Source organism: Carassius auratus, chromosome 15 (assembly GCF_003368295.1).
Source record: "Carassius auratus strain Wakin chromosome 15, ASM336829v1, whole genome shotgun sequence".
In the NCBI taxonomy this organism is placed as follows: Eukaryota; Metazoa; Chordata; class Actinopteri; order Cypriniformes; family Cyprinidae; genus Carassius; species Carassius auratus.
In genome coordinates this window covers 1890402-1910825 of record NC_039257.1, presented here as the reverse complement: position 1 = coordinate 1910825, position 20424 = coordinate 1890402, and the positions used below count along the sequence as shown (strand labels likewise).

The following is a 20424-nucleotide window of genomic DNA, read 5'->3' as shown; positions in this document are numbered from 1 at the left end:
TTTTTGTCAATATTCTGATTTCTGAAAATTCAGATTCCATTAAATGTAATGTCAACACAAAATGTTCTTTTAGTTTTTTGGAATTCCACACATGGTTTGAGATTGACATTATTTATTTAACTCATAACCTTAGTATGTTTTGGGCTTGATAAATGCCTTCGTCTGATCATATCCGTTAATATATGATATGTTTTAAATTAAGATGCAGTCTAATATTTTTATAAATAAGGAATGGAGCACTTTAATTGAAAATAAATTTGTCTAGAAATGACAAAAATGGTTTATTGGTATATATATATCTTGCGCCATCTGTAGGAAGATAAGCGTGTTGTGCGCAATGTGACAGCAGCAGACGGTGGATGTTTACGACAGTGAGAGCGCGTTTACGGCAGAGTGTGGTATTTGTACATATGCGGGATGAAAACAACTGGTAAGACATCTCTTCTTTAAGATAAGAATATACGTGATATATAACTAATAAGTGTTCAGATGTTAAAAGTCAGTTGTATGAATGTATATTTTATCATTTGCAACAGCAAATAAGCCTACTTTTTTAATATCATAGAATATATATTTGGTGTTTCAGAGGAATCTGTAATCTGAGTTATAATAAATGATCAAATGTATTGTTTGGTGCTCTAGTGTTTATACAAACGGGTATCCGATGTATTTTGTGTTCTTTTCGGTTTTTAGTTATTGTCTTCATATGTGATTGGGTATATATGAATAAAACTACATACAGTTGAAGTCGAAAGTTTATGACTCACACTGCAGAATCTGCAAAATGTAAATTATTTTAGCAAAATAAGAGGAATTATACAAAATGCATGTTATTTGTTATTTAGTACTGACCTGAATAAGATATTTCACATTAAAGATGTTAACATGTAGCCCACAAGAGAAAAAATATAGCTGGATTTATTAAAATGTTCAAAAGTTTACACTCCCCTTGATTCCCCCTTGAGTCATTTTATAAATTTGAACTATTATTCTCTCTTGTGCACTATACGTAAATCTCTTTCGTGTGAAATCTTATTCAGTTCAGTACTAAATAAAAATAACATGCATTTTGCATGATCCCTCTTACTTTGGTAAAATAATTAACATTTTGCAGATTCCTCAAGATGTAACTGTTTATGGCAAGAAAGTCTTGTCAGCAAATAAAACAAAAATGTTTTTATAGAAACTATCCATTCAGTGACTTATGTTTGATGTTTTGCTCAGCAGATTTGGTCACCACTTTTCATTATTTTGATTATTTACTGCTGAGGAACATTGTGACAACAAAGCGTCTGGCAGTTCGGCCAGATTTTATTTCCATTAGAAAACAAGAAGCAGTAATATACAGTTTACAGTAATAGTGTGATTAGAGTGTATTAACATCAGAATCAACTTTATCCAATCAAACACCACATACAAATAGATGTTTGATCTCAGTTGTTTTCTTTTATTACTTTTTGTATAAGATTGCATTTGACTTTTAATACATTTAGCTTTTTTTCCAGATTCGATGGAGGTGAAAGAGGAAAACCAAGAACCGGATAGAGTTGAGTGTTGTGAGAAACCTCAAAGTCTTTTAAATGGAGAAGAAACCTTTAATGAAGAGAGTGTCTCACGAAGCAGAACTCAAAGAACAAAAGCCAGAAAGTCTTTAAAATGTCATCGGTGTCAAAAGAGTTTTACACGTCAAGAGAACCTGGAGTATCACTTAAAAACTCACACTGGAGACAAACCGTACACCTGCCATGTTTGCGGAAAGAGTTTCATACTAAACAAACACCTTAAATGCCACATAAGAATTCACACCGGAGAAAAGCCTTTCGAATGTGATCGGTGTGGACGTGGTTTTGCGAGTAGAGAGAGCATGAAGAACCATGCAAAAACTCACTCTGGAGAAAAGCTGCGTTTCACCTGCTCTCATTGTGAGAAGAGCTATGCATTTAAATACAGACTGAAAAGACACTTAAAAACTCATACAGGAGAGAAACCGTACACTTGCCCTCAGTGTGGAAAGAGTTTTACAGAAAAACAACATCTTGCCAAACACATAAGAATGCATATCAGACGAAAGTCTTGCAGCTGCACTGAGTGCGGAGAGGTTTGTCCAAACGAATACAGACTTAAGATACACCTAAGACGTCACACCGGAGAGAAACCAAACACCTGTTCTGATTGTGGCAAGAGTTTTGCAGAAAAAGCACATCTTATCAAGCACATCAAGTTTTATCATCGGTCTTTAAAGATCAGATCTTTGAGCTGCTCTCAGTGTGGAAAGAGTTTCACAGAAAGACGGAATCTTAAGAGACACTTAATAATTCATACTGGAGAGAGACCTTACACGTGTCCTCATTGTGAAAATGGTTTCACGCAAAAGGTACATCTTGACAGGCACATAATGCTCCACACTGGTGAGAAACCGTTCAGGTGTTCGCAGTGTGAAAAGAGTTTTGTGGAGGCATCGGGTCTCTTACGTCATATGCACATTCATATTGGAGAAAAACGTAATAGTGTTCACACTGGAAACTGAGTTTTGCTTATGGAGTATCACTAAATATGCACAAGCAAGCTCACAACGGAGAAAAGCTTTACCACTGTACTGTGTGAGAAGAGTTTACTTGCTCTTATGAACAACCATTGTCCATTTCCAAGTTTTAACTATCAGTTTCTGTGTCTAAAAGTGTCCTTTCAACATTTATGGGTTTGAAACCCAGAAGTGATTTATAGCAAACTTTCTTTCTTTTATGGGTTTTTTTATTTATTCCCATCGGACTAGTTTTTGGAATTAAAAATTAGGTAAAATAATACTGTTTTTAATTTGCAATTTGTTGTCAACCAATCGAATGTAGAGTTACAAAGCATTACCTATATAAGACAACAATCAGATTATGCTGTAAAGGTTGTAGGAAGATTCGATAAACAATGTTGTGACTGTGTATAGACGGGACTAGAAATGTTGCCAAATCTAAAAGGCACTAGTGACAATTTATGTTTTTTTTTTTTCTTAATGATTGATAGAGATGCTATTCTGAATCTCTTATTAATATTTTGGAAATGTCTTACCACTACGAACACAAACAGCTGATTAAAGAATAAATATAAGAGAATATAACTAACAACCAATGTTTTTTTCTGCATGCAATTAATCTCAATTTGACTTATATTGTTCATGTTTTGTTTCATATTATTATTTTTATGCAAATAAAGATTTAATTACTATGCATCCATGCATTTTTTCTGCAATATACAAATTTATATATGTTTATATACAGTCTGATTTTATAATGCATGTCTAAATTAAGACCATGACTTCAAGATTTGGATCATTCATTCCCTTTTTCACAAACACAGTGCTCTACACTACAGTAGATGGCGCAAATGCACCTTAAAGAGGATTACTGAACGCTGCCACACAAAATATGAAAGAAGAAGACCGTCCTGAAAATAAATAACAGGAGAAATCGATTGAAATATGAAAATATGAGAAATGGAGTTTGTTAAAGTGGAGGTTGATGACATTAGTGATCCAGATGCATGCAGAATTAAACATGAAGATACTGAGGAACACACAGGTTGGTGTCCATTCTTGTTTTTTAGTAATATTTAGATGATGCACGATACATACAAAGCATTTAAATGATCAAAACCTTGTTGCATAGCAGCTTTCATCCACAATTATTTTAATTATCATGAGAATGACAGAACTAACCTTTAGCAAATCAGACAGCTGATACTGTATACAAATATATCTTGTTATTAAATCAAGGTTCAGCTGAACTGATTACAACCACATAATATTTATATTTTAGACTTGATGGAAGTGAATCAGCAAATAAATGAACTAAATGAAGCGGAGGATGAACATTGCACCTTTCAAGCTCAAAGAACAACAGCCAAAAAGCTGCACACCTGCTCTCAATGTGGAAAAGGTTTCACACACAAAGGGAATTTTAACACACATGCAAGAATGCACACTGGAGAGAAACCATACACATGCGATCAATGTGGAAAGAGCTTTACTCGTTCATCAGGTCTCAGTAAACATCTGCTCTGTCACTCTGGAGTCAAGCCTTTTATCTGTGATCAGTGTGGGAAACATTTCATTTCGTCATCAAAACTAAAAACGCACCAGAAAGTTCATTCGGATGAGAGGCCTCATGTGTGTCCTTACTGTGGAAAGAGGTTTTCACGACTGGACAGTTGTAAACAGCATCAGAAAATACACGATGAAGTGAGAGATCATGTGTGTTGTGAGTGCGGGAAGAGCTTTACTACAGCGAGTCAACTAAGACAGCATCGAAGAATTCACAGTGGAGAAAAACCTTACAAGTGCTCCTACTGTGACAAGAGTTTCACTCTTTCTGGAAACCTGAAAGTACACGAGCGAGTTCACACTGGAGAGAAACCGTATCACTGTATGCAGTGTGGAGAGGGTTTCATAAGTACCAAAAATCTCAGTTATCATCTGCACGTTCACTCTGGAGAAAGGCCGTTTGACTGTGACCAGTGTGGTAAAAAGTTTAAATCCGCATCAAATCTAAAATGTCACATGAATGTTCATTCAGATGAAAAGCCTCACTTGTGTTCTTTGTGTGGAAAGAGTTTTTCAAGACTGAACAGTTGTAAGCTGCACCAGAAAATGCATGATGATGTAAAAGATCATGTGTGCTATGAGTGTGGAAAGAGCTTTACAGCTGTTGGCCAGTTGAGACGGCACAAAAGAGTTCACACTGGAGAAAAACCTCACAAGTGTTCATTCTGTGACAAGAGTTTCACTGTGTCTGGAAATTTGAAAGTACACGAGCGAGTTCACACTGGAGAGAAACCGTATCACTGTACTCAGTGTGGAAAGAGTTTCACTCAGTCAAAGACTGTAGCGATCCACATGGAAAAGCATTGTTCTGTGTCAGAGTGAGCAAATGTTTTATTCAGATACAAATACTTTATAATGTATGTGAGATTCAGATAAAGTAAATATGTGACCCTGGATCACACAAAACCCGTCTTAAGTCTCTGGAGTATATTTGTAGCAATAGCCAAAAAAAACACTGTGTGGGTCAAAATTATCGATTTTTCTTTTATGCCAAAAATCATTAGATATTAATTAAAGATCATGTTCTATGAAGATATTTTGTAAACTTCCTACCGTGAATATATTAAAACTTAATTTTTTATTAGTAATATGCATTGCTAAGAAATTCATTTGGACAACATCAAAGGCGAATTTCTCAATATTTAGATTTTTTTGCACCTTCAGATTCCAGATAAAACACACATCAAAGGAAAGCTTATTTATTCAGCTTTCAGATGATGTATACATCTCAATTTCGAAAAATTGACACTTAAGATTGGTTTTGTGGTCCAGGGTCACATATGTAGTTAAAAATAAATAAAGTAATTTTGTTGGGGAACAGCAAATCGTGACTTTAATTTTGCATTTATGCATTTTTATTCTCTGGTTGAAAATCCATTGAAGGAGTAAAACAGACAGGAAACAACTGTAACAAGTTAGAAACAATTCACTCCGTTTGCCAATTTTTAATTTTGAGTTTGCAAATAAATCAGGCACATTTATTTATAAATGTACATATTTCTCTGGAACATAGCCTTTAAGTAGGCTCTATATATAACTAGAATAAAATTAGCATTTCAATGAAAAGACGAGATCTGTTAATGTGTGATTTTACGTAATGTGTTTTTTGAATGCATTTTAATACCAGCTTTTTATGGTAATGTATCTTGACTGACTGCCCAACTTAATCTTAACATAGGTACCAAGTAGAAACAAGAGGCACATTTCTGGGATATTTTATATAATCTTTGGGAGACAAGGGGCCGCTATCAGGAAGAGGTGGCATGTGCATGTTTTATTTATTGAGTTTCATCATTTGCTGTTAGAAAAACAGAGTATTTAGGTAAGACTGTATGAGCACTTAAATCAATAAATATTTATGAAAGGCAGGATATTAAACAGCGAGTTGCTTAGTTGAAAGAAAACGCACCCCATGTAGTTTTACTTTAGCATCAGATTATAAAATTTAACATCTCTGTTTGTACTATAAAATATGTGCTTGTACACCCAACACTGCAAAGACCTGATACTTAATACTCACCTTGAAATGCTTCTAGCTACTTACTGTGTTTATTTTGGACCAGATAGAAGAGAAAGAGCAAAGGCGAGAACTGAATGGAATTAAATTTCAGCATCATCATAATGAATGAGGAGAAAACAAAGAAACATGTTATATACCGGTTGTTTCAAATTTATGTTTTGTCTGTGTTAAAAATAGGTATTGCACGTTGATACATGACAGGCTGTGCGATTAAAAACCACGTTTCTTTGATTTTAATAAAATAGGAAAATCCAAACAGTAAAGTAGTGTTTAATTTGTTGTCAGCCAAAGCAATTCAGAAATACAAGCTGCAAAATTCTTTTCACATAATTCACATATAAACACTGGTGAATAATCACAACATCCCACAAGAGAAGAACAAACTCCAGGTGCAGCAGCTGAAGTCTGTGACTGTTAAAGAGTTTATTAAAGAGGAGATTGAAGACAGGCTTGATCCAGAACCAGCCAGAATAAAACAAGAAGATACTGAGGAACAAACAGGTTGGTTATTGATTCTTAATTATATATTGTTTCTCTTCGTTGTGAAATTATAAACAGTATATGGATGATAAATGATATGGAAATGCATAACACTGTTGACAACCACAAGATAATTAACTAATCTTTGGCACATCTAAGATATGATGTTTTATATTTGTTGTTTTCTGCTGTTAGATCAGGAACTGATTATAACTTGTTTATTTTAGACCGGATTGAGATGAAAGAGTGACAAGAGCTTTAGATACTTAAAAGCCCTAAAAAGGCACTTGAAAAAATGTCACACATCATCACAGTGAGCAACATTTTGTCCAAATAGTCAAGTAAATTGTGTGAGATAAACAAAACATGAAGTTACTCCCAAAAGCACAATCTCACATAGTTTAGTGTTTGTAGTCGGTTTAAGGAACTATAGAAGTTTCACCAGAAAATCATTCTCAGTATAAATAATAATTTGTATCTTTCCAGCTGTGTAATACGTTTGTAAAAAAGTTTTCAATTTCAATTCAGAAAGACATTTCTTGTAGTTTGTCTCAGTCTGTTGACATACAATGAAATGTGCTTAATGTGTCAAGATCTCAGACATCATCATAATGAACGAGGTGAAAACAGGGAACTATTTGATGGAGACAAAGAGGTTTTTCAGCATCTCAGTTAAACATGATGGCTCTGTTGTTTCGATCTTTTGTTGTTTATATTACAAACAGCATTGTACTTTATCACTGGGTTATTTCTATGCACATACCAACGGGGCAGGGCTGAAATTTATGTTCTGCCATTCTTTCAGCTACCAATCTGAGACAGCACAAAATGTAAATAATCATTTGTGTCTTTTTTCCTGTTTAATTTGCTAAATGTGTCAGGCTGCAGGCCTGCAGTTTTTCTTGCTTTGACACAATCTGCTTTGTAAAAAAGCGCTATATAAAAATATGTAAAAAGCACATTATATCCTCACACACAAAGACATTTTAGCACAGTAATTTTCTCTCATGAATAGCTACAATTGTGTTTATTATATTTCAAAATTAATGAATATACTATTATTTTCTGTATTAATATACTATACAATATTTCAACAAAAACAACAATCATGCCTAGCATATTTGTTAAATATTTGTTTCAAGTTTTGCTATACTTTTGTGTCCTAGACGCTGGTTTTTTGTGTGTGTGTGTGTGTGTGTGTGTGTGTGTTTTTTTTCCAACAGCTTATAAAAAACGTAGGCATTGCTCTGGTTTTTGTAATAAGTCAGATATGACAAGGAGGCAGCTGTCAATGGACAGTTTAGGATTGTCCTAAAGCCCCAACCCTCGCGTTGTAGGCGTGGTCTAAATCGCTCTGGGGGCGGGGCCGATTAACATCGTATTCTTGCGCTCTTCCACACTGTTCGGACTCGGTAGAAAACCCTATGAATAGGCTGTAATGAAAGTTAAACACACAGAAAGAATTCCACAGGTTATATAAAACATACATGAAACTTACATTATATCTGAGGTAAATACTGGTAATCGATTAAACCTATCCTAAGCAATTTTGAGATTTGGTCCAAAATTAAGTTCTTAGCAAAGCTCATTACTAATTAAAAATTTATTTTTTATATATTTACAGTAGGAAATTGACTAAATATCTTCATGGAACATGAACTTTACTAAAATGATCCTTTTGACCCATACAATGTGTTTTTGGCTATTAATAAACCCCAGAGACTTAAAACTGGTTTTGTTTCTTCAATCCCTCCACCCTTTCTTCCCTTGACTCAGAATCTCAGCATGATTTTATAAATATAAAATGTTCTGTGACAATTCAAGTGAATAAAATTAGTGTTTGATTTTATTTAAAATGTACAGGTGTGACTCTCAATCTTATAAAAGAGAATGGATCCTAAGAGTTTAGAGCTGGTTTGTTTACTGTTGGGTAAACTCTCAATGTCTAGGCTTTAATCAATGCAAATTAAAGTTGTTAGTTTCTATCTCCATTCGGAGGATGTTTGTCTTTCTCTGAGTAAAAGCCTACTTGAAGGACATGTTGCATAATACTCCGTATTTCATCTTTCTGAAGTCAGATATGCATTCTTTGCTCTTAGTGTTTAACTTTTAATTGATATCTTTGTATTTAGAAATTTGATTTGATATCTCTGTTAATAACATGCTACTTTTTACCTGACTTATGATAAATTGTTACACTTGGTTTTGGTTTTCTTATGCACTCTGAGATTATTAACTCAAAATGTGCTTATACCAGATGTCTAGATGAATTATACCATGAATGATCAATAATAACTGGCATGGTGACCTGAATTCGAGATCATAATAAGATGGAATCAGATAACAATTAGATAAACCGTTAACAAATGTATCGTTTCAGTATGAAAACAGAAGTCTCAGCACGTTGACACCAATGAAATGTGTTTAATGTGCCAATTTACAAAAGATCTCATCATCATAATGAATGGGCTGAAAACAGTCAACTACTTGGATGAGACAAAGAGGCTTTTATCATCTGCACATTCACTCGGGAGAAAAGCCATTTAACTGTGATCTATCTCACTTTTTGTGAAAAGTGTTTTTCAGGACTGGACACGCATAAACAGCATCAGAAAAAAATATATGATGTCTGCCCCTGTCTATGTGCAATAACAAAAATAACTGACTATTTCACTGATGAGGTCTAGGATGCATTGATGTCATCTGCTTAATCATTTACTTTTAATAACTTGGCAGATGCTTTTACCCAAAGCAACTTACAAATGAGGAATACAACAAGCCACACAAATGTATTATTGTTCTGAGTGTAAAATAAATTATCAGAAATAATCTCTAACGCACAATAATAAGCTTAAAACAATAATAGTGAAGCAGGGAATATATTTTGTGGATGCACAATCATTATTGTAAAAGCAACACGGAGTGATTTTCCATTATTGGTCATATTTTATTATGTTCAGAGACAGTAATATAGTTTTTTAGCTCGTTGGTTCATCTTTCCTCGTCTTTTCATTTATAAATGACCAGGAATATCAAGTAGGTGGCAGCAAACAATACAGATGTTTCCATATGAGTGAAAATGCTGGAAGTATTTAGGTATTTAAGCGCTATTTTACACATTCTGTGCACAGGTTTCAATATTGTGGGAGAGTAATGTGTTAACAGAGAGCTGAGTGATAATGAACAGTAGGGTTTATGTTGTAGTTCGTTTCTAAAATAAGTACTGCCGTATGAATATATAATACTACTGATAAGCTACTCCTGAATATAATATAGAAACCTTAATTTTCTGTGAAGCTGCTTTGCAATGATTTAGGAAAAGCATTAGGTGAATTTAATTAGGCTAAGTCATTAACTCTGTTCGTTTCCGGAGATTACCTTGTATATGAAATGCTTTTATGTTTTCTGTATTAAGTTTAAGTTTAGATTATGTGTTTGTTGAAGAATTTCCCCTGTTTCGCCCTTATTTAGAACACAACGATTTGATTGGCTACGCATCTGACACAAGCCCCGCCCACACGGCGCTGAGGTCCACCCACTTTGAGGTCTCTGTGCTGAAACAGACTTGGGAAACATTCACATCATCCCACAAGAGAAGAACAAACTCCGGGTGCAGCAGCTGAAGTCAGTGACTGTCAAAGACAGAGTTTGTTAAAGAGGAGATTGAAGACATGAGTGATCCAGAACCATCAAGAATAAAAAAAGGTTGGTGTCCATCCATGATTCTTCATTACTGACTGCTGAGGTTCATCTTTTTTTTTTCATTTCAAATTTTTTAACTATTTCTAACTTTTTCAATTAGACCAGATGAAAGTGACTGAGCAAGAACTGAGTGAAGAGGAGGAGCAACACCGTGACTTCAAAACACTAAGAAGAAAAGCCAAAAAGCCACAGCAGACTTGTAAAGATTCATCACACCTGAATGACCATATGAAAGAGAAACCTCTCATCAAGAGTCGCTCATTGGTGGAACATTGTAAACGTCGCCAGAGAACTCATAATGAAGTGAAAGAACACGTGTGTCGTGATTGTGGGAAGTGCTTTACTAGAGCTGACACTCTGCAACAGCACAAAAGCATTCACACTGGAGAAAAACCTCACAAGTGTTCATATTGTGACAAGAGTTTCACTCAGGCGGGAACCATGAGAATACACGAGCGAGTTCACACTAGAGAGAAACCGTATCACTGTACTCAGTGTGGAAAGAGTTTCACATATAGAACTAATCTCAATATTCACCTCCTCGTTCACTCCGGAGAAAATCCATTCACCTGTGATCAGTGTGGTAAAGATTTTAAAACATCACTTCATCTCAAAAACCACATGAGAATTCACACAAATGAAAGGCCTTATGCATGTTCATTTTGTGGAAAGGGTTTTGCTCGGCTGGATCATTGTAAACGTCACCAGGAAACACACACGGGTAAGAAAGATCATGTGTGTCATGAGTGCGGGAAGAGTTTTATTAGAGCTGATAATCTGAAACAGCACCAAAGGATTCACACTGGAGAAAAACCTTACAAGTGTTCGTATTGTGACAAGAGTTTCAATCAGTCTGGACAGCTGAAAGTACACAAGCAAGTTCACACTGGAGAGAAACCGTACTACTGCCCTCCCTGTGAGAAGAGCTTTAGATTTGTAAGAAGCCTTGACATTCACATGAAAAAATGTCCTAAGTTGTCACGAGCAACATTTTCATGTTAGAACAGTCATAGTGTGAGATAAACAAAATATTGAGTTTCTCTCAAAAGCCCACAAACATTTAGTTTGATTTTGTGAATTTTGACTTGTTCTCAGTCTGATTAAGGAACAATAGAGTGCAGGATGTTCAAGCTATAATCAAAGCTAAACTGATGGACAACAACTCTGGAGCCACATACCGGCTATCTCCTACACAAAAGATGATCGTTAAATTTAGGCAGATAACTCATGAGGAATGTCATGGTTTTTCCCCCCGAGGACAGAGAGCAAAAAACCTTTTGACCTTCCTCAGAGAACAGAAGTCTCGCTTAAAGAATGGCTGTCCTAACATATCAAAATGCATATGATTATCTGACTTATAACCAAACATCATTCCATTGCATAATGCCACATCATCTGTGTAACCCAATGATTTGACTGTTCACCTGTTGTTTATGTGCAGTGCCTGAAGTGGGCAAAAAAGTGTTCTCTACCACCTTTCAGAAATAAAAATAAAATAGCAATAAATTATTGGTGCAAGTTTTTCACTTTGGTTCTTAGGAAAGCACTTAGATTTGGTTTGGTGCACTTCATGTGCACAATTTCTTTAAGTAGTAATACTATAATATAATTTCTATTTACGTTTTTGAACAAAATGATAAACAAATGAATAATATTTCAGACTTGTGGAAAACTCCTTCAACATTTAGAGTACATATAATGATTGATTTATATAAATGCTTATATTTTAATCTGATGTTAAAGTAGAACTACTCAAGGTATGTTTCTTTACAACTCTAAAATCTAGTGTTTGATAACGGTGAATTGCTTCTTATAGAATTTTTTTCATGTGCTGTTAATATACCACATTTACCAAAATGCTATGTATTTCTAACAGGAAATATGTTTAATTAATTTCAGCATAACAACATATACAAATTCAGTCATCTGTTTTTGATTTCTCCAGGTCTGGCCCTGTGGGTCTCAGTATCAGTGATCAGGATTGTGATAAATAGTGGCACGGCCACCCTGAAATATGACCCCCACCCCCAAAATCACTGGGCTAGAGTACTGTTATTCTGACGTAGTATGCACATTTGATCAGAGCGCTGTTAATTGGTGCCTGATTGTTGCATGTATTTGGAGCACTCAAAACACCATTAGATCAATAGGCTCTGTTATGCTGCATTATGATTACTTTTATGCCACTGATCTATGGAGCCAAAAGAGTCTCAATAAAGATAAATGCACACACTACATTCACATATACACAGATAGGATTCATATATGCACACACACAATTCATAAATACACACACAGGATACACAAATGCGCATAAAATTCACAAATGCATACCAAATTCAGAAATGCACACAAAATTCAGAAATACACACACAATTCAGAAATGCAAACAACATTTACAAATGCACTCAAGATTCAACAAATGCACAGGACAAGATTCAGAAATGTATTTCTGATGCACACACACATATATCTTGATTTACAAACTGCTGCGGTCTGTGAACTTCACAGTTCCAAATGAGCACATTTTCCAAAATTACTGTATGATCGGGGGTCTGTCTCCGTGTGACTGGGCCGAAGAAGTAATGGGTACTTACGGTTATGGATAGAAATGTAGCAAAGTAAAAAGTACAATAATTGCCTCTCAAATGTACTTGAGTAAAGTCATGAGTACTCCCCAAAATGATACTCGAGTAAAGTACAGATCCCTTAAAATTGTAAAAAAGTACTGTACTCGAGTAAACGTACTCTGTTACTGTCCGGCTCTGTATATCATGTTAATATATTGCCATAGTTAAATTCCATTACATGTGATATCAATTTCACATGTTCAAACATTTATAAGTTCTTACATATTTTTTTTCCCGTTAATTCTTAGTTTTTGCCTTGATAATAGAAAATATGAGATAGGCATATTGTAAGAAAAATGAGATATGAGCTACAAAATGACCAGATCCTGCCATTAGCTATATAGAAGACATATCTTGTATGTATAGGGCTTATATGTGGATATGAAGAAGCAATACAGGAGACCTATATTTCCTGTATATGCACATATATGCACCTCAATTTTGCCTATATGTGGCATATATACGCATATATATTATCATATATGTACATATATGTGCATATACACCACATATAGGTTTCATATATGCACATATATCCACATATAGGTTCTTTCCATGTGGGTAACCTTATGTGCACTTATTAGACATTAAGAATCCTGTTCTATCCTGTATTTCTATTCCTCAAGATTAATGTCTGCATATTATGTGTGTGTATCCAACCGTAATGATAAGACACTTGCCAGTGCTAGAAAACCTTGAATTGTAGATAAAGTCTCTCTCTCTCTCTGTGTGTGTGTGTGTGTGTGTGTCAGCACGTATGCTCTGTGAGAAGAACAGTTTCTGCGTACATCCGGCCATGAGGTGAGGTGTCTTCTTCACCAGTGCTGACGCCTGCTACAATCACTGGAAGATATGCTGGAGATGTTTATGTCCATATACGTGGAGACCGTCTAAGTTTATAGGTTTTGGAACCTATCAGAATTTTGTTGACTTATGCATTGACGCAATTAGTATCCTCTGTCAGGGTTGAATTGTTGGTGATTCAGTCTGTGTGCATTGCATTTATTTAAAACATGAGTTTCACAATTTGAGTTGAATCACTGAAATAAATGAACTTTTCCCTGACATTCTAATGTATTGAGAAGCGCCTGTAAATCTGTTCCACACTCCGGAGCAGAAGGGGGCGCTAATGCGCCTGTTTACATTGGTTGGCAGCAGCTGTTGGAAAACGAAGAAGCAGAGGAGGAAGAATAAATTCGTGTATTTTTAATCTGTTTGTAGCAACATGTGAGAGATGTTCCCGATTCACAGAGTTTGACATGACCACCTTGATAGAAAAGGTATTTAACTAATAATAAATACGCACTGCTTTTATATTAGTATTGAATATGTGAATACTTCTTTGTTTTGTTTTGTTTTGTTTTGTTTGATGCTTAAGAAATTATGTGCAATGCAACTTATAATTTGATAATTTAACCCTTTGTAATTTTTTGTTGTTGTTATATACTAATAATGTACACCCCCCCCCCCCTTTTTATGGGTCTTCCTGTCAGAAAATGATCAGTGAAGCCAAATTGGTTCATATATTCATATATATATAATTTATATTCATATTCATATCATCCTACAAGAGAAGAACAAACTCCAGGTGCAGCAGCTGAAGTCTGTGTCATACTGTGGTAAAGATGGAGTTTATTAAAGAGGAGATTGAAGACGCGCGTGATCCAGAACCATCCAGAATAAAACACGAAGATACTGAGAAACAAACAGGTCGGTGTTCATTCATGATTCTTCATTATTGACTTTTTGGAAGCTATGAGAAATGAAGTATTAGGCCAATATTGATGATAAATGCAGTGTGAATGTCAACTGATTCTAACTTGTTTATTTTAGACCAGATGGAACCCGAAGAACCGAACAAAGAGGAAGAGAAACGCGAGTCCAGCACTCAGAAAACACAAACTGAACACACCTGCTCACAGTGTGAAAAGAGTTTCAAGCGCAAAGAATACCTTAAAAGGCACATGTTAGTCCACGCTGGAGAGAAACAGTACACATGCACTCAGTGTGGAAAGAGTTATTCACGACCGGACACTTATAAACGGCATCAGAGAACACATAATAAAGAGAAACCGAAGAAAAAAAACACGGGCAGTATTAAAAATCACCTAAACGTGCACGCTAAAAGAAAGTCATATAACTGTGATCAGTGTGGAAAAGATTTAAAGTCATTGTCAGGTCGCAGTCGACACATGAAGTTGCATAGAAATGAGAAGCCTTATTCCTGCTCTTACTGTGGAAAGAGTTTTAGACAGCTTGGTCATTGTAAACAACACCAGATAATACACACCGGTAAGAGAGATCATGCGTGTCGTGAGTGTGGAAAGTGCTTTATTGCAGCTGGTGATTTAAAAAGGCACTTAAAAATTCACATCGGAAAAAAACCTAACAAGTGCTCATACTGTGACAAGAGTTTCATTCGGCCTGAACACCTGAGAATACACGAGCGAGTTCACACTGGAGAGAAACCGTATCACTGTATTCGGTGTGGAGAGAGTTTCAAACGCGTGCGTAGTCTGGTGAGTCACACGGAGAAACACTGTCACAGTGAGCAGGTCTTATCTACAGATTGAATGCTTTTAAAATCAATTACACGATATGAGATTCAGATAATGCATGCATGAAGTTTGTCATTGCATTTTATTTTTTTATGCATGGATATGACTTTATAAATTAAAATAAATTTGGTTAATTCCTTTAAATGTATATGGGTTCTGTACAGAAGGAAATTTATTCGACACTTATGTAATGCAATGTATAAATCCCTTATTATAGTTTTTTTATGTTTTAATCTGTTCTTCTAATTCAGAGACAGGAGCATTTTAAAATCACTTTCAAAGGTGATGAATTTGCTGAGCGTTTGATGTTAATAAAATGATTTATTTTAAAAAAGATTTTTTTTCTGTGTATTTTGTCAGCTGTTTAATTAACCAACTGCATTGATTCTGTAAAGCGATGTTTCATTGGTAGAGGCATCCAGCTTCATCTAATAATCAGATTTTTAAATATTCAGAGAAATTAAATGTTTATAACTCTGTTGGAACATACCCAGCTAACAAAAACAGGTTCTAAGAATGTCTTGCTTACAATCTCATTAAGTTACATTTTTTAAGTATTAAAAAAAATTATTATACATATTTCTTAGTTGTGCAAACGTTAGAGAAAATATGTATAAGTTCCATTTTATCATTTTGCAAACGTGTACATTATTTTTAAATGTTTATTAATTTTGGACTTTATAAAAAAATAATCAACAACTATTTTTTTTTCTTTCTGAAAAATAATATTCATGTTATGAATGTTATTAAAGACTTTGATCGTTTTATTTTTGTTACCAGAAGAATATTTTATAATTACAGTTAATGAACCTTTCCAGAATGTTAGTTAAAATTCTGAAATGTATTTCTAATTAGTAACTTAGTTGCTTTTGTCTATAGCCTACAATATATGTGCAGTGACCCTGAGTGTAATGCCTAAATTTGCATATTGTCTGGATTTTAGATATGATACTAACTAAATAGAAATACATGTAAACAAACATTTTAATGTTTGGTTGATATCTGAAGGAGTCTCAGATATAATATTGAGTTGTAAGGACGCAAGTAGAGACAGAAAACTTTCTTCGTGATCTTCACGTGTCAAACAAAACGTTGCATCCCACAATTAGGACAATAGCTACTTTGAAATCCTGCATTGATTTAAAATTATCTTCATTGTTTTGTCTCAATGGTAATAAAACTATAAATGATTTAAAATTATTATATTTGCAAACGTCTCCAGTTAAAGTCAAGTTTGAGATTTGAATCCGCATCAAATGAGTTTTGGTTTAGATTGGTGTCCAGCTTGGTGTCCATTGATGATTCAAAACACGTGACAAACACATACGTTCACCATTTGTGCTGGCTGTAATTAATAATTATAGAATCATATAATGCAATAATTATACAATTCATTAAAAAAGTATAATAATTATAAAATCATAGGAATTGTTTTAATATAAAGATGGGTTAAAAAATGAATTTCAATAATGATAACCTAATATAGCTAAGTTATATTTATCTTCACATAAATACTTGACTATGGAAGCCCCTTTCTGCCACAGATAAAAAAAAAAACAATAGGATTCATATTTAAATAAAACAAAAAATGCAAAATTTGATAGGATTTTGATCTGACTGATTGAACAAATCAGCTTTGGAGTCATGAACTGAGTTACACAGCTCATGTTTATGTTATTAATTCACTAAAAACAATCGACCGATATTATCCTGGAAGACGTTTTATTCATTGCATGCGTTTAAAATCTGTGTACTTTAAATAAATGTGTTTAATTACTGGTAGTCTACGTTTGCTTAGCTTTTATAGGATTTTGAAAACAAGCTGTTTGTTGATTGCAACCTTTTCTTTGGGTTTATTCTTTTTACATTTAAATATTATTGCATTTATTTCCCTTAACTCTTTATCTTTCTATATAATAATGAGATGCTTTTTAGCCAAACAGTGTCTGCAGATAAATAGGCGCCTATAATTCACACTATCAAACAAATTGATGAAATAGCTTTTTCCAATCGATACATAATCTTCAGATTGTCATGATATTGATTTATTTCATGTTTTGATGAATTCAAATGTAGCAGGTCACCTGACACAATATTGTGCAAGATTGGACTTTTTTATTTCTCATGTACAGTCAGCGAATTATACACAAGAGCCAAATAATTGAATGAATGCAGTAATGATGCTGAAAATTCAGCTTTGATCACAGCAATAAATTACATTCAACAATATATTAACAGAAAACTGTTATTTCGAATTATAATAGAATTGTTTTGTCAAGGTTGAGCATAAAAAACACTTGACCGTCTCTCTTAAAAAATAAATGTGCTTCACAGCGATGCCATAGAAGAACCATTCAGTCAAACTTCCTTATAAAAATACTTTTTAGAATCTGAAGAACCTTCTTCCACCACAAAAAAACATTTAGACAAAACGGTTCTTCTACGGCATCTCAAAGCATGTTCATCTTTAAGAGCGTGATGATTTCTTGCAGTGTTTTTTAATATGAGTAATAAGATTGGTTAGCTGTGAGAAACTCCTCCCACATGAAGGGCAGTGATATGGTTTCTCTCCAGTGTGCACTCGCTCGTGAACCTTCAGCGATCCCGACTGAGTGAAGCTCTTGTCACAGAGCGTGCACTTGTAGGGTTTCTCTCCGGTGTGAATCCTCTGGTGCTCCTTCAGACGTTTGGCTGTGGTGAAGGTCTTGCCGCACTCAAAGCACACGTGGTCTCTCTCCCCGCTGTGTCTTTTCTGGTGCTCTTTAAAATTGCCCGGCCATATGAAGCTCTTTCCGCACAAGGAGCACACGTACGGCCTCTCGTTCGCGTGGACCTTCAGGTGGTTTTTCAGGATGGATGACGACGTGAAACCTTCTCCGCAGTGAACACAATTAAAAGGCTTCACGCCAGAATGAGAATGCAGGTGATTATTGAGACTGTGCGCCCATTTAAAACTCTTTGCGCAGTGATGGCATTTGAAAGGCTTCTCTCCCGAGTGAACCCTTATGTGATTCTTAAGACCTTTTTTACACGTTAAGCCCTTTCCGCACTGAGGGCAGATGAACAGCTTCTCCCTGGAGTGTATTCTCAGGTGAACCTTGAGGTTGTTTTTGAAGGTGAAGCTCTTTCCGCACTGATGGCAGGTGTATGGTTTCTCTCCGCTGTGAATCCGCAGGTGATACTTCAGGCTCTCTTTCCGCGTGAAACTCTTCCCGCAGTGATGGCAGCTGAAGGGCTTCTCTCCCGTGTGAATTCGTAGATGCTCCTTAAGGCTGTCTCTACGCGTAAAGCTCTTCCCGCACTTTGGACATGTGAAGGGGTTTTTGGCTTCGCTTCTTTGAGATTTCTTCTCAGTCTCCGAACACATTCCTTCAGTTCTGAAAGTGTCCTGATTGTGATGTTTCTCCTCCATTTCCACCAGTTCTTCACTTTCTTCTTTTAAGTGTGTCAAGTCTGCAAAGAACACACACAGACGTACACACAAAGTCAATTAAAATTATATTTGATATGCTAGAATTAAATTCTATCATGCTCAATCAATGCCATTTGATCACTATACAAGGGTAAAAAAAATGTAAATGTATTTCATGCAACATTCATTCTGGAAATTATTTTAGTAAGGTTAATAGAATGTAGAACGTCTTTGATAATGTTCTCAAAATATTATTCTTTCATTGTTCTTGGAAAGTTTTGGTGGAACGTTCATTTAATGTTTTTTTTTAAATGTTACTCCTCGTTTCAGAACATTCAGAGAACATTCAAAAAGTAACATTCCCTTAATGTTTACAAAATTCTAAAATGGAATGTTCACATGACTAATAAAAGCACGTTTTTAAAACAGTTTAAATATGGGAGATTTTGAATGTTTTAATAACTTAATGGAAAAACATTCTTATAATGTGTACGATTTTGTAAACAGAGCCACAAGATTTCAACTGGAGATTTGCTTTATTAATATTCCTTAGCAATCATAATAATCGATCATGAATGGACACCAACCTGTTTGTTCCTCAGTATCTTCATGTTTCATTCTGGATGGTTCTGGATCACTCATGTCTTCAATCTCCTCTTTAATAAACTCTGTCTTTACCGTAGTATACATTCTACATTTATTTCACTTGTTACACCTGGAGATTGTTCCTCTCTTGTAGGATGATGTGAATATGATAGCAGCCTGAGCTGTGAATGGGCCAAAGGACTAGTTCTGTCCTAAAAGACAAAAATAATAAGTTAGTATTTGTTTTATGCTAATTATTATACCTGTCTTTTTAATTTCGCCTGATTCTATTACACAGTTTGTAAGTTTCTCTTCTCCCATGCATTTGAGAACACACCTTGACTCAAAGCCAAATAATTAATAATATTACTTTTAATTTATTTTTATTTATATATTTCAACACAACAGTACACGTGATGCAAGTGATACATCACTTATAACGCTGATGCTTATGTTCAAGGGACAACAGCGAACACAGTGTGGTTTCACATTAATCATAATAAATAAAACTGCATAATTCATAAATTCATCTCGTGGCATTTAATTAAAGCAGTTTAAACAGCCAAGTGTTACATTGCATGTTACCCACCTATGTAGCCAACATGCATAGAAAATGTCAATTTAGAGTGTTGATTTGTTTTACCTTCTGTCTCTATCTCCTCTCCCCTCCCGTTTTTGTGTATTTAATGTTTTTGTTATTAAAACTCACATCATGCGATTTCATATTGCTGTCTCAAACGCGTCATCACTGTCGTGAACACCTTCCGTACTGCGCATGCTTTTTAATAAATGCGCTTTAACAGTGTATGAAGCACGAACATCTCGATTCGTCTTAAAATCATGAATATATGATTTTGCTGTAAAAATGTATCCGTCCTTAGGCTTCAATGCGTCTCAATTGGGCTCAGCAGCATCAATCGCCCCCTGGAGGGAAACAGGCGAGTAGC

At 35.0% G+C, this 20424-nt stretch overlaps 5 protein-coding genes across 8 annotated transcripts; 4 read left to right on the top strand and 1 right to left on the bottom strand.

Annotated features, from left to right (window-relative positions):
* The first annotated feature begins 355 nt into the window (after positions 1-355).
* LOC113114702 (gastrula zinc finger protein XlCGF8.2DB-like) lies at positions 356-3218 on the top strand. 2 transcript variants are annotated; one of them, XM_026281632.1, is made up of 2 exons: positions 356-430; positions 1506-3218. In XM_026281632.1, exons 1-2 carry the CDS (start codon positions 418-420, stop codon positions 2525-2527), a joined length of 1035 nt encoding a protein of 344 aa, XP_026137417.1. In that variant the 5' UTR covers positions 356-417; the 3' UTR covers positions 2528-3218. The 2 variants fall into 2 exon arrangements, with proteins under 2 accessions (XP_026137417.1, XP_026137416.1); XM_026281631.1 differs by having other exon boundaries at positions 393-430; positions 1494-3218.
* Positions 3219-3384: 166 nt separating this feature from the next.
* Positions 3385-5131, top strand: LOC113114701 (zinc finger protein 239-like). The gene is made up of 2 exons (XM_026281629.1): positions 3385-3569; positions 3807-5131. The coding sequence occupies exons 1-2, from the start codon at positions 3485-3487 to the stop codon at positions 4910-4912; spliced, it is 1191 nt and encodes a 396-aa protein (XP_026137414.1). The 5' UTR covers positions 3385-3484; the 3' UTR covers positions 4913-5131.
* A 4539-nt stretch (positions 5132-9670) lies between these two features.
* Positions 9671-11788, top strand: LOC113114699 (zinc finger protein 239-like). The gene is made up of 3 exons (XM_026281626.1): positions 9671-9686; positions 10062-10295; positions 10393-11788. The coding sequence occupies exons 2-3, from the start codon at positions 10262-10264 to the stop codon at positions 11292-11294; spliced, it is 936 nt and encodes a 311-aa protein (XP_026137411.1). The 5' UTR covers positions 9671-9686; positions 10062-10261; the 3' UTR covers positions 11295-11788.
* A 2295-nt stretch (positions 11789-14083) lies between these two features.
* On the top strand, positions 14084-15776 carry LOC113114700 (zinc finger protein 135). 2 transcript variants are annotated; one of them, XM_026281628.1, is made up of 3 exons: positions 14084-14202; positions 14499-14632; positions 14756-15776. In XM_026281628.1, exons 2-3 carry the CDS (start codon positions 14548-14550, stop codon positions 15493-15495), a joined length of 825 nt encoding a protein of 274 aa, XP_026137413.1. In that variant the 5' UTR covers positions 14084-14202; positions 14499-14547; the 3' UTR covers positions 15496-15776. The 2 variants fall into 2 exon arrangements, with proteins under 2 accessions (XP_026137413.1, XP_026137412.1); XM_026281627.1 differs by having other exon boundaries at positions 14494-14632.
* A 1705-nt stretch (positions 15777-17481) lies between these two features.
* LOC113114698 (gastrula zinc finger protein XlCGF8.2DB) lies at positions 17482-20398 on the bottom strand. 2 transcript variants are annotated; one of them, XM_026281624.1, is made up of 3 exons: positions 20121-20398; positions 19480-19689; positions 17482-18933 (listed from the first exon to the last, which is right to left on the bottom strand). In XM_026281624.1, the coding sequence occupies exons 2-3, from the start codon at positions 19580-19582 to the stop codon at positions 17948-17950; spliced, it is 1089 nt and encodes a 362-aa protein (XP_026137409.1). In that variant the 5' UTR covers positions 19583-19689; positions 20121-20398; the 3' UTR covers positions 17482-17947. The 2 variants fall into 2 exon arrangements, with proteins under 2 accessions (XP_026137409.1, XP_026137410.1); XM_026281625.1 differs by having other exon boundaries at positions 20187-20398.
* Between the last annotated feature and the right edge of the window lie 26 nt (positions 20399-20424).

Bases quoted from the DNA above. Each gene is read 5' to 3' on its own strand.
- LOC113114701 (XM_026281629.1), top strand. From the start codon at position 3,485: ATGGAGTTTGTTAAAGTGGAGGTTGATGACATTAGTGATCCAGATGCA. The intron at 3,570-3,806 runs GTTGGTGTCCAT...TTTATATTTTAG, and splicing joins AGATACTGAGGAACACACAG to ACTTGATGGAAGTGAATCAG.
- LOC113114699 (XM_026281626.1), top strand. From the start codon at position 10,262: ATGAGTGATCCAGAACCATCAAGAATAAAAAAAG. The intron at 10,296-10,392 runs GTTGGTGTCCAT...TTTTTCAATTAG, and splicing joins ACCATCAAGAATAAAAAAAG to ACCAGATGAAAGTGACTGAG.
- LOC113114700 (XM_026281628.1), top strand. From the start codon at position 14,548: ATGGAGTTTATTAAAGAGGAGATTGAAGACGCGCGTGATCCAGAACCA. The intron at 14,633-14,755 runs GTCGGTGTTCAT...TGTTTATTTTAG, and splicing joins AGATACTGAGAAACAAACAG to ACCAGATGGAACCCGAAGAA.
- LOC113114698 (XM_026281624.1), bottom strand. From the start codon at position 19,582: ATGTATACTACGGTAAAGACAGAGTTTATTAAAGAGGAGATTGAAGAC. The intron at 18,934-19,479 runs GTTGGTGTCCAT...TGTTCTTTGCAG, and splicing joins AGATACTGAGGAACAAACAG to ACTTGACACACTTAAAAGAA.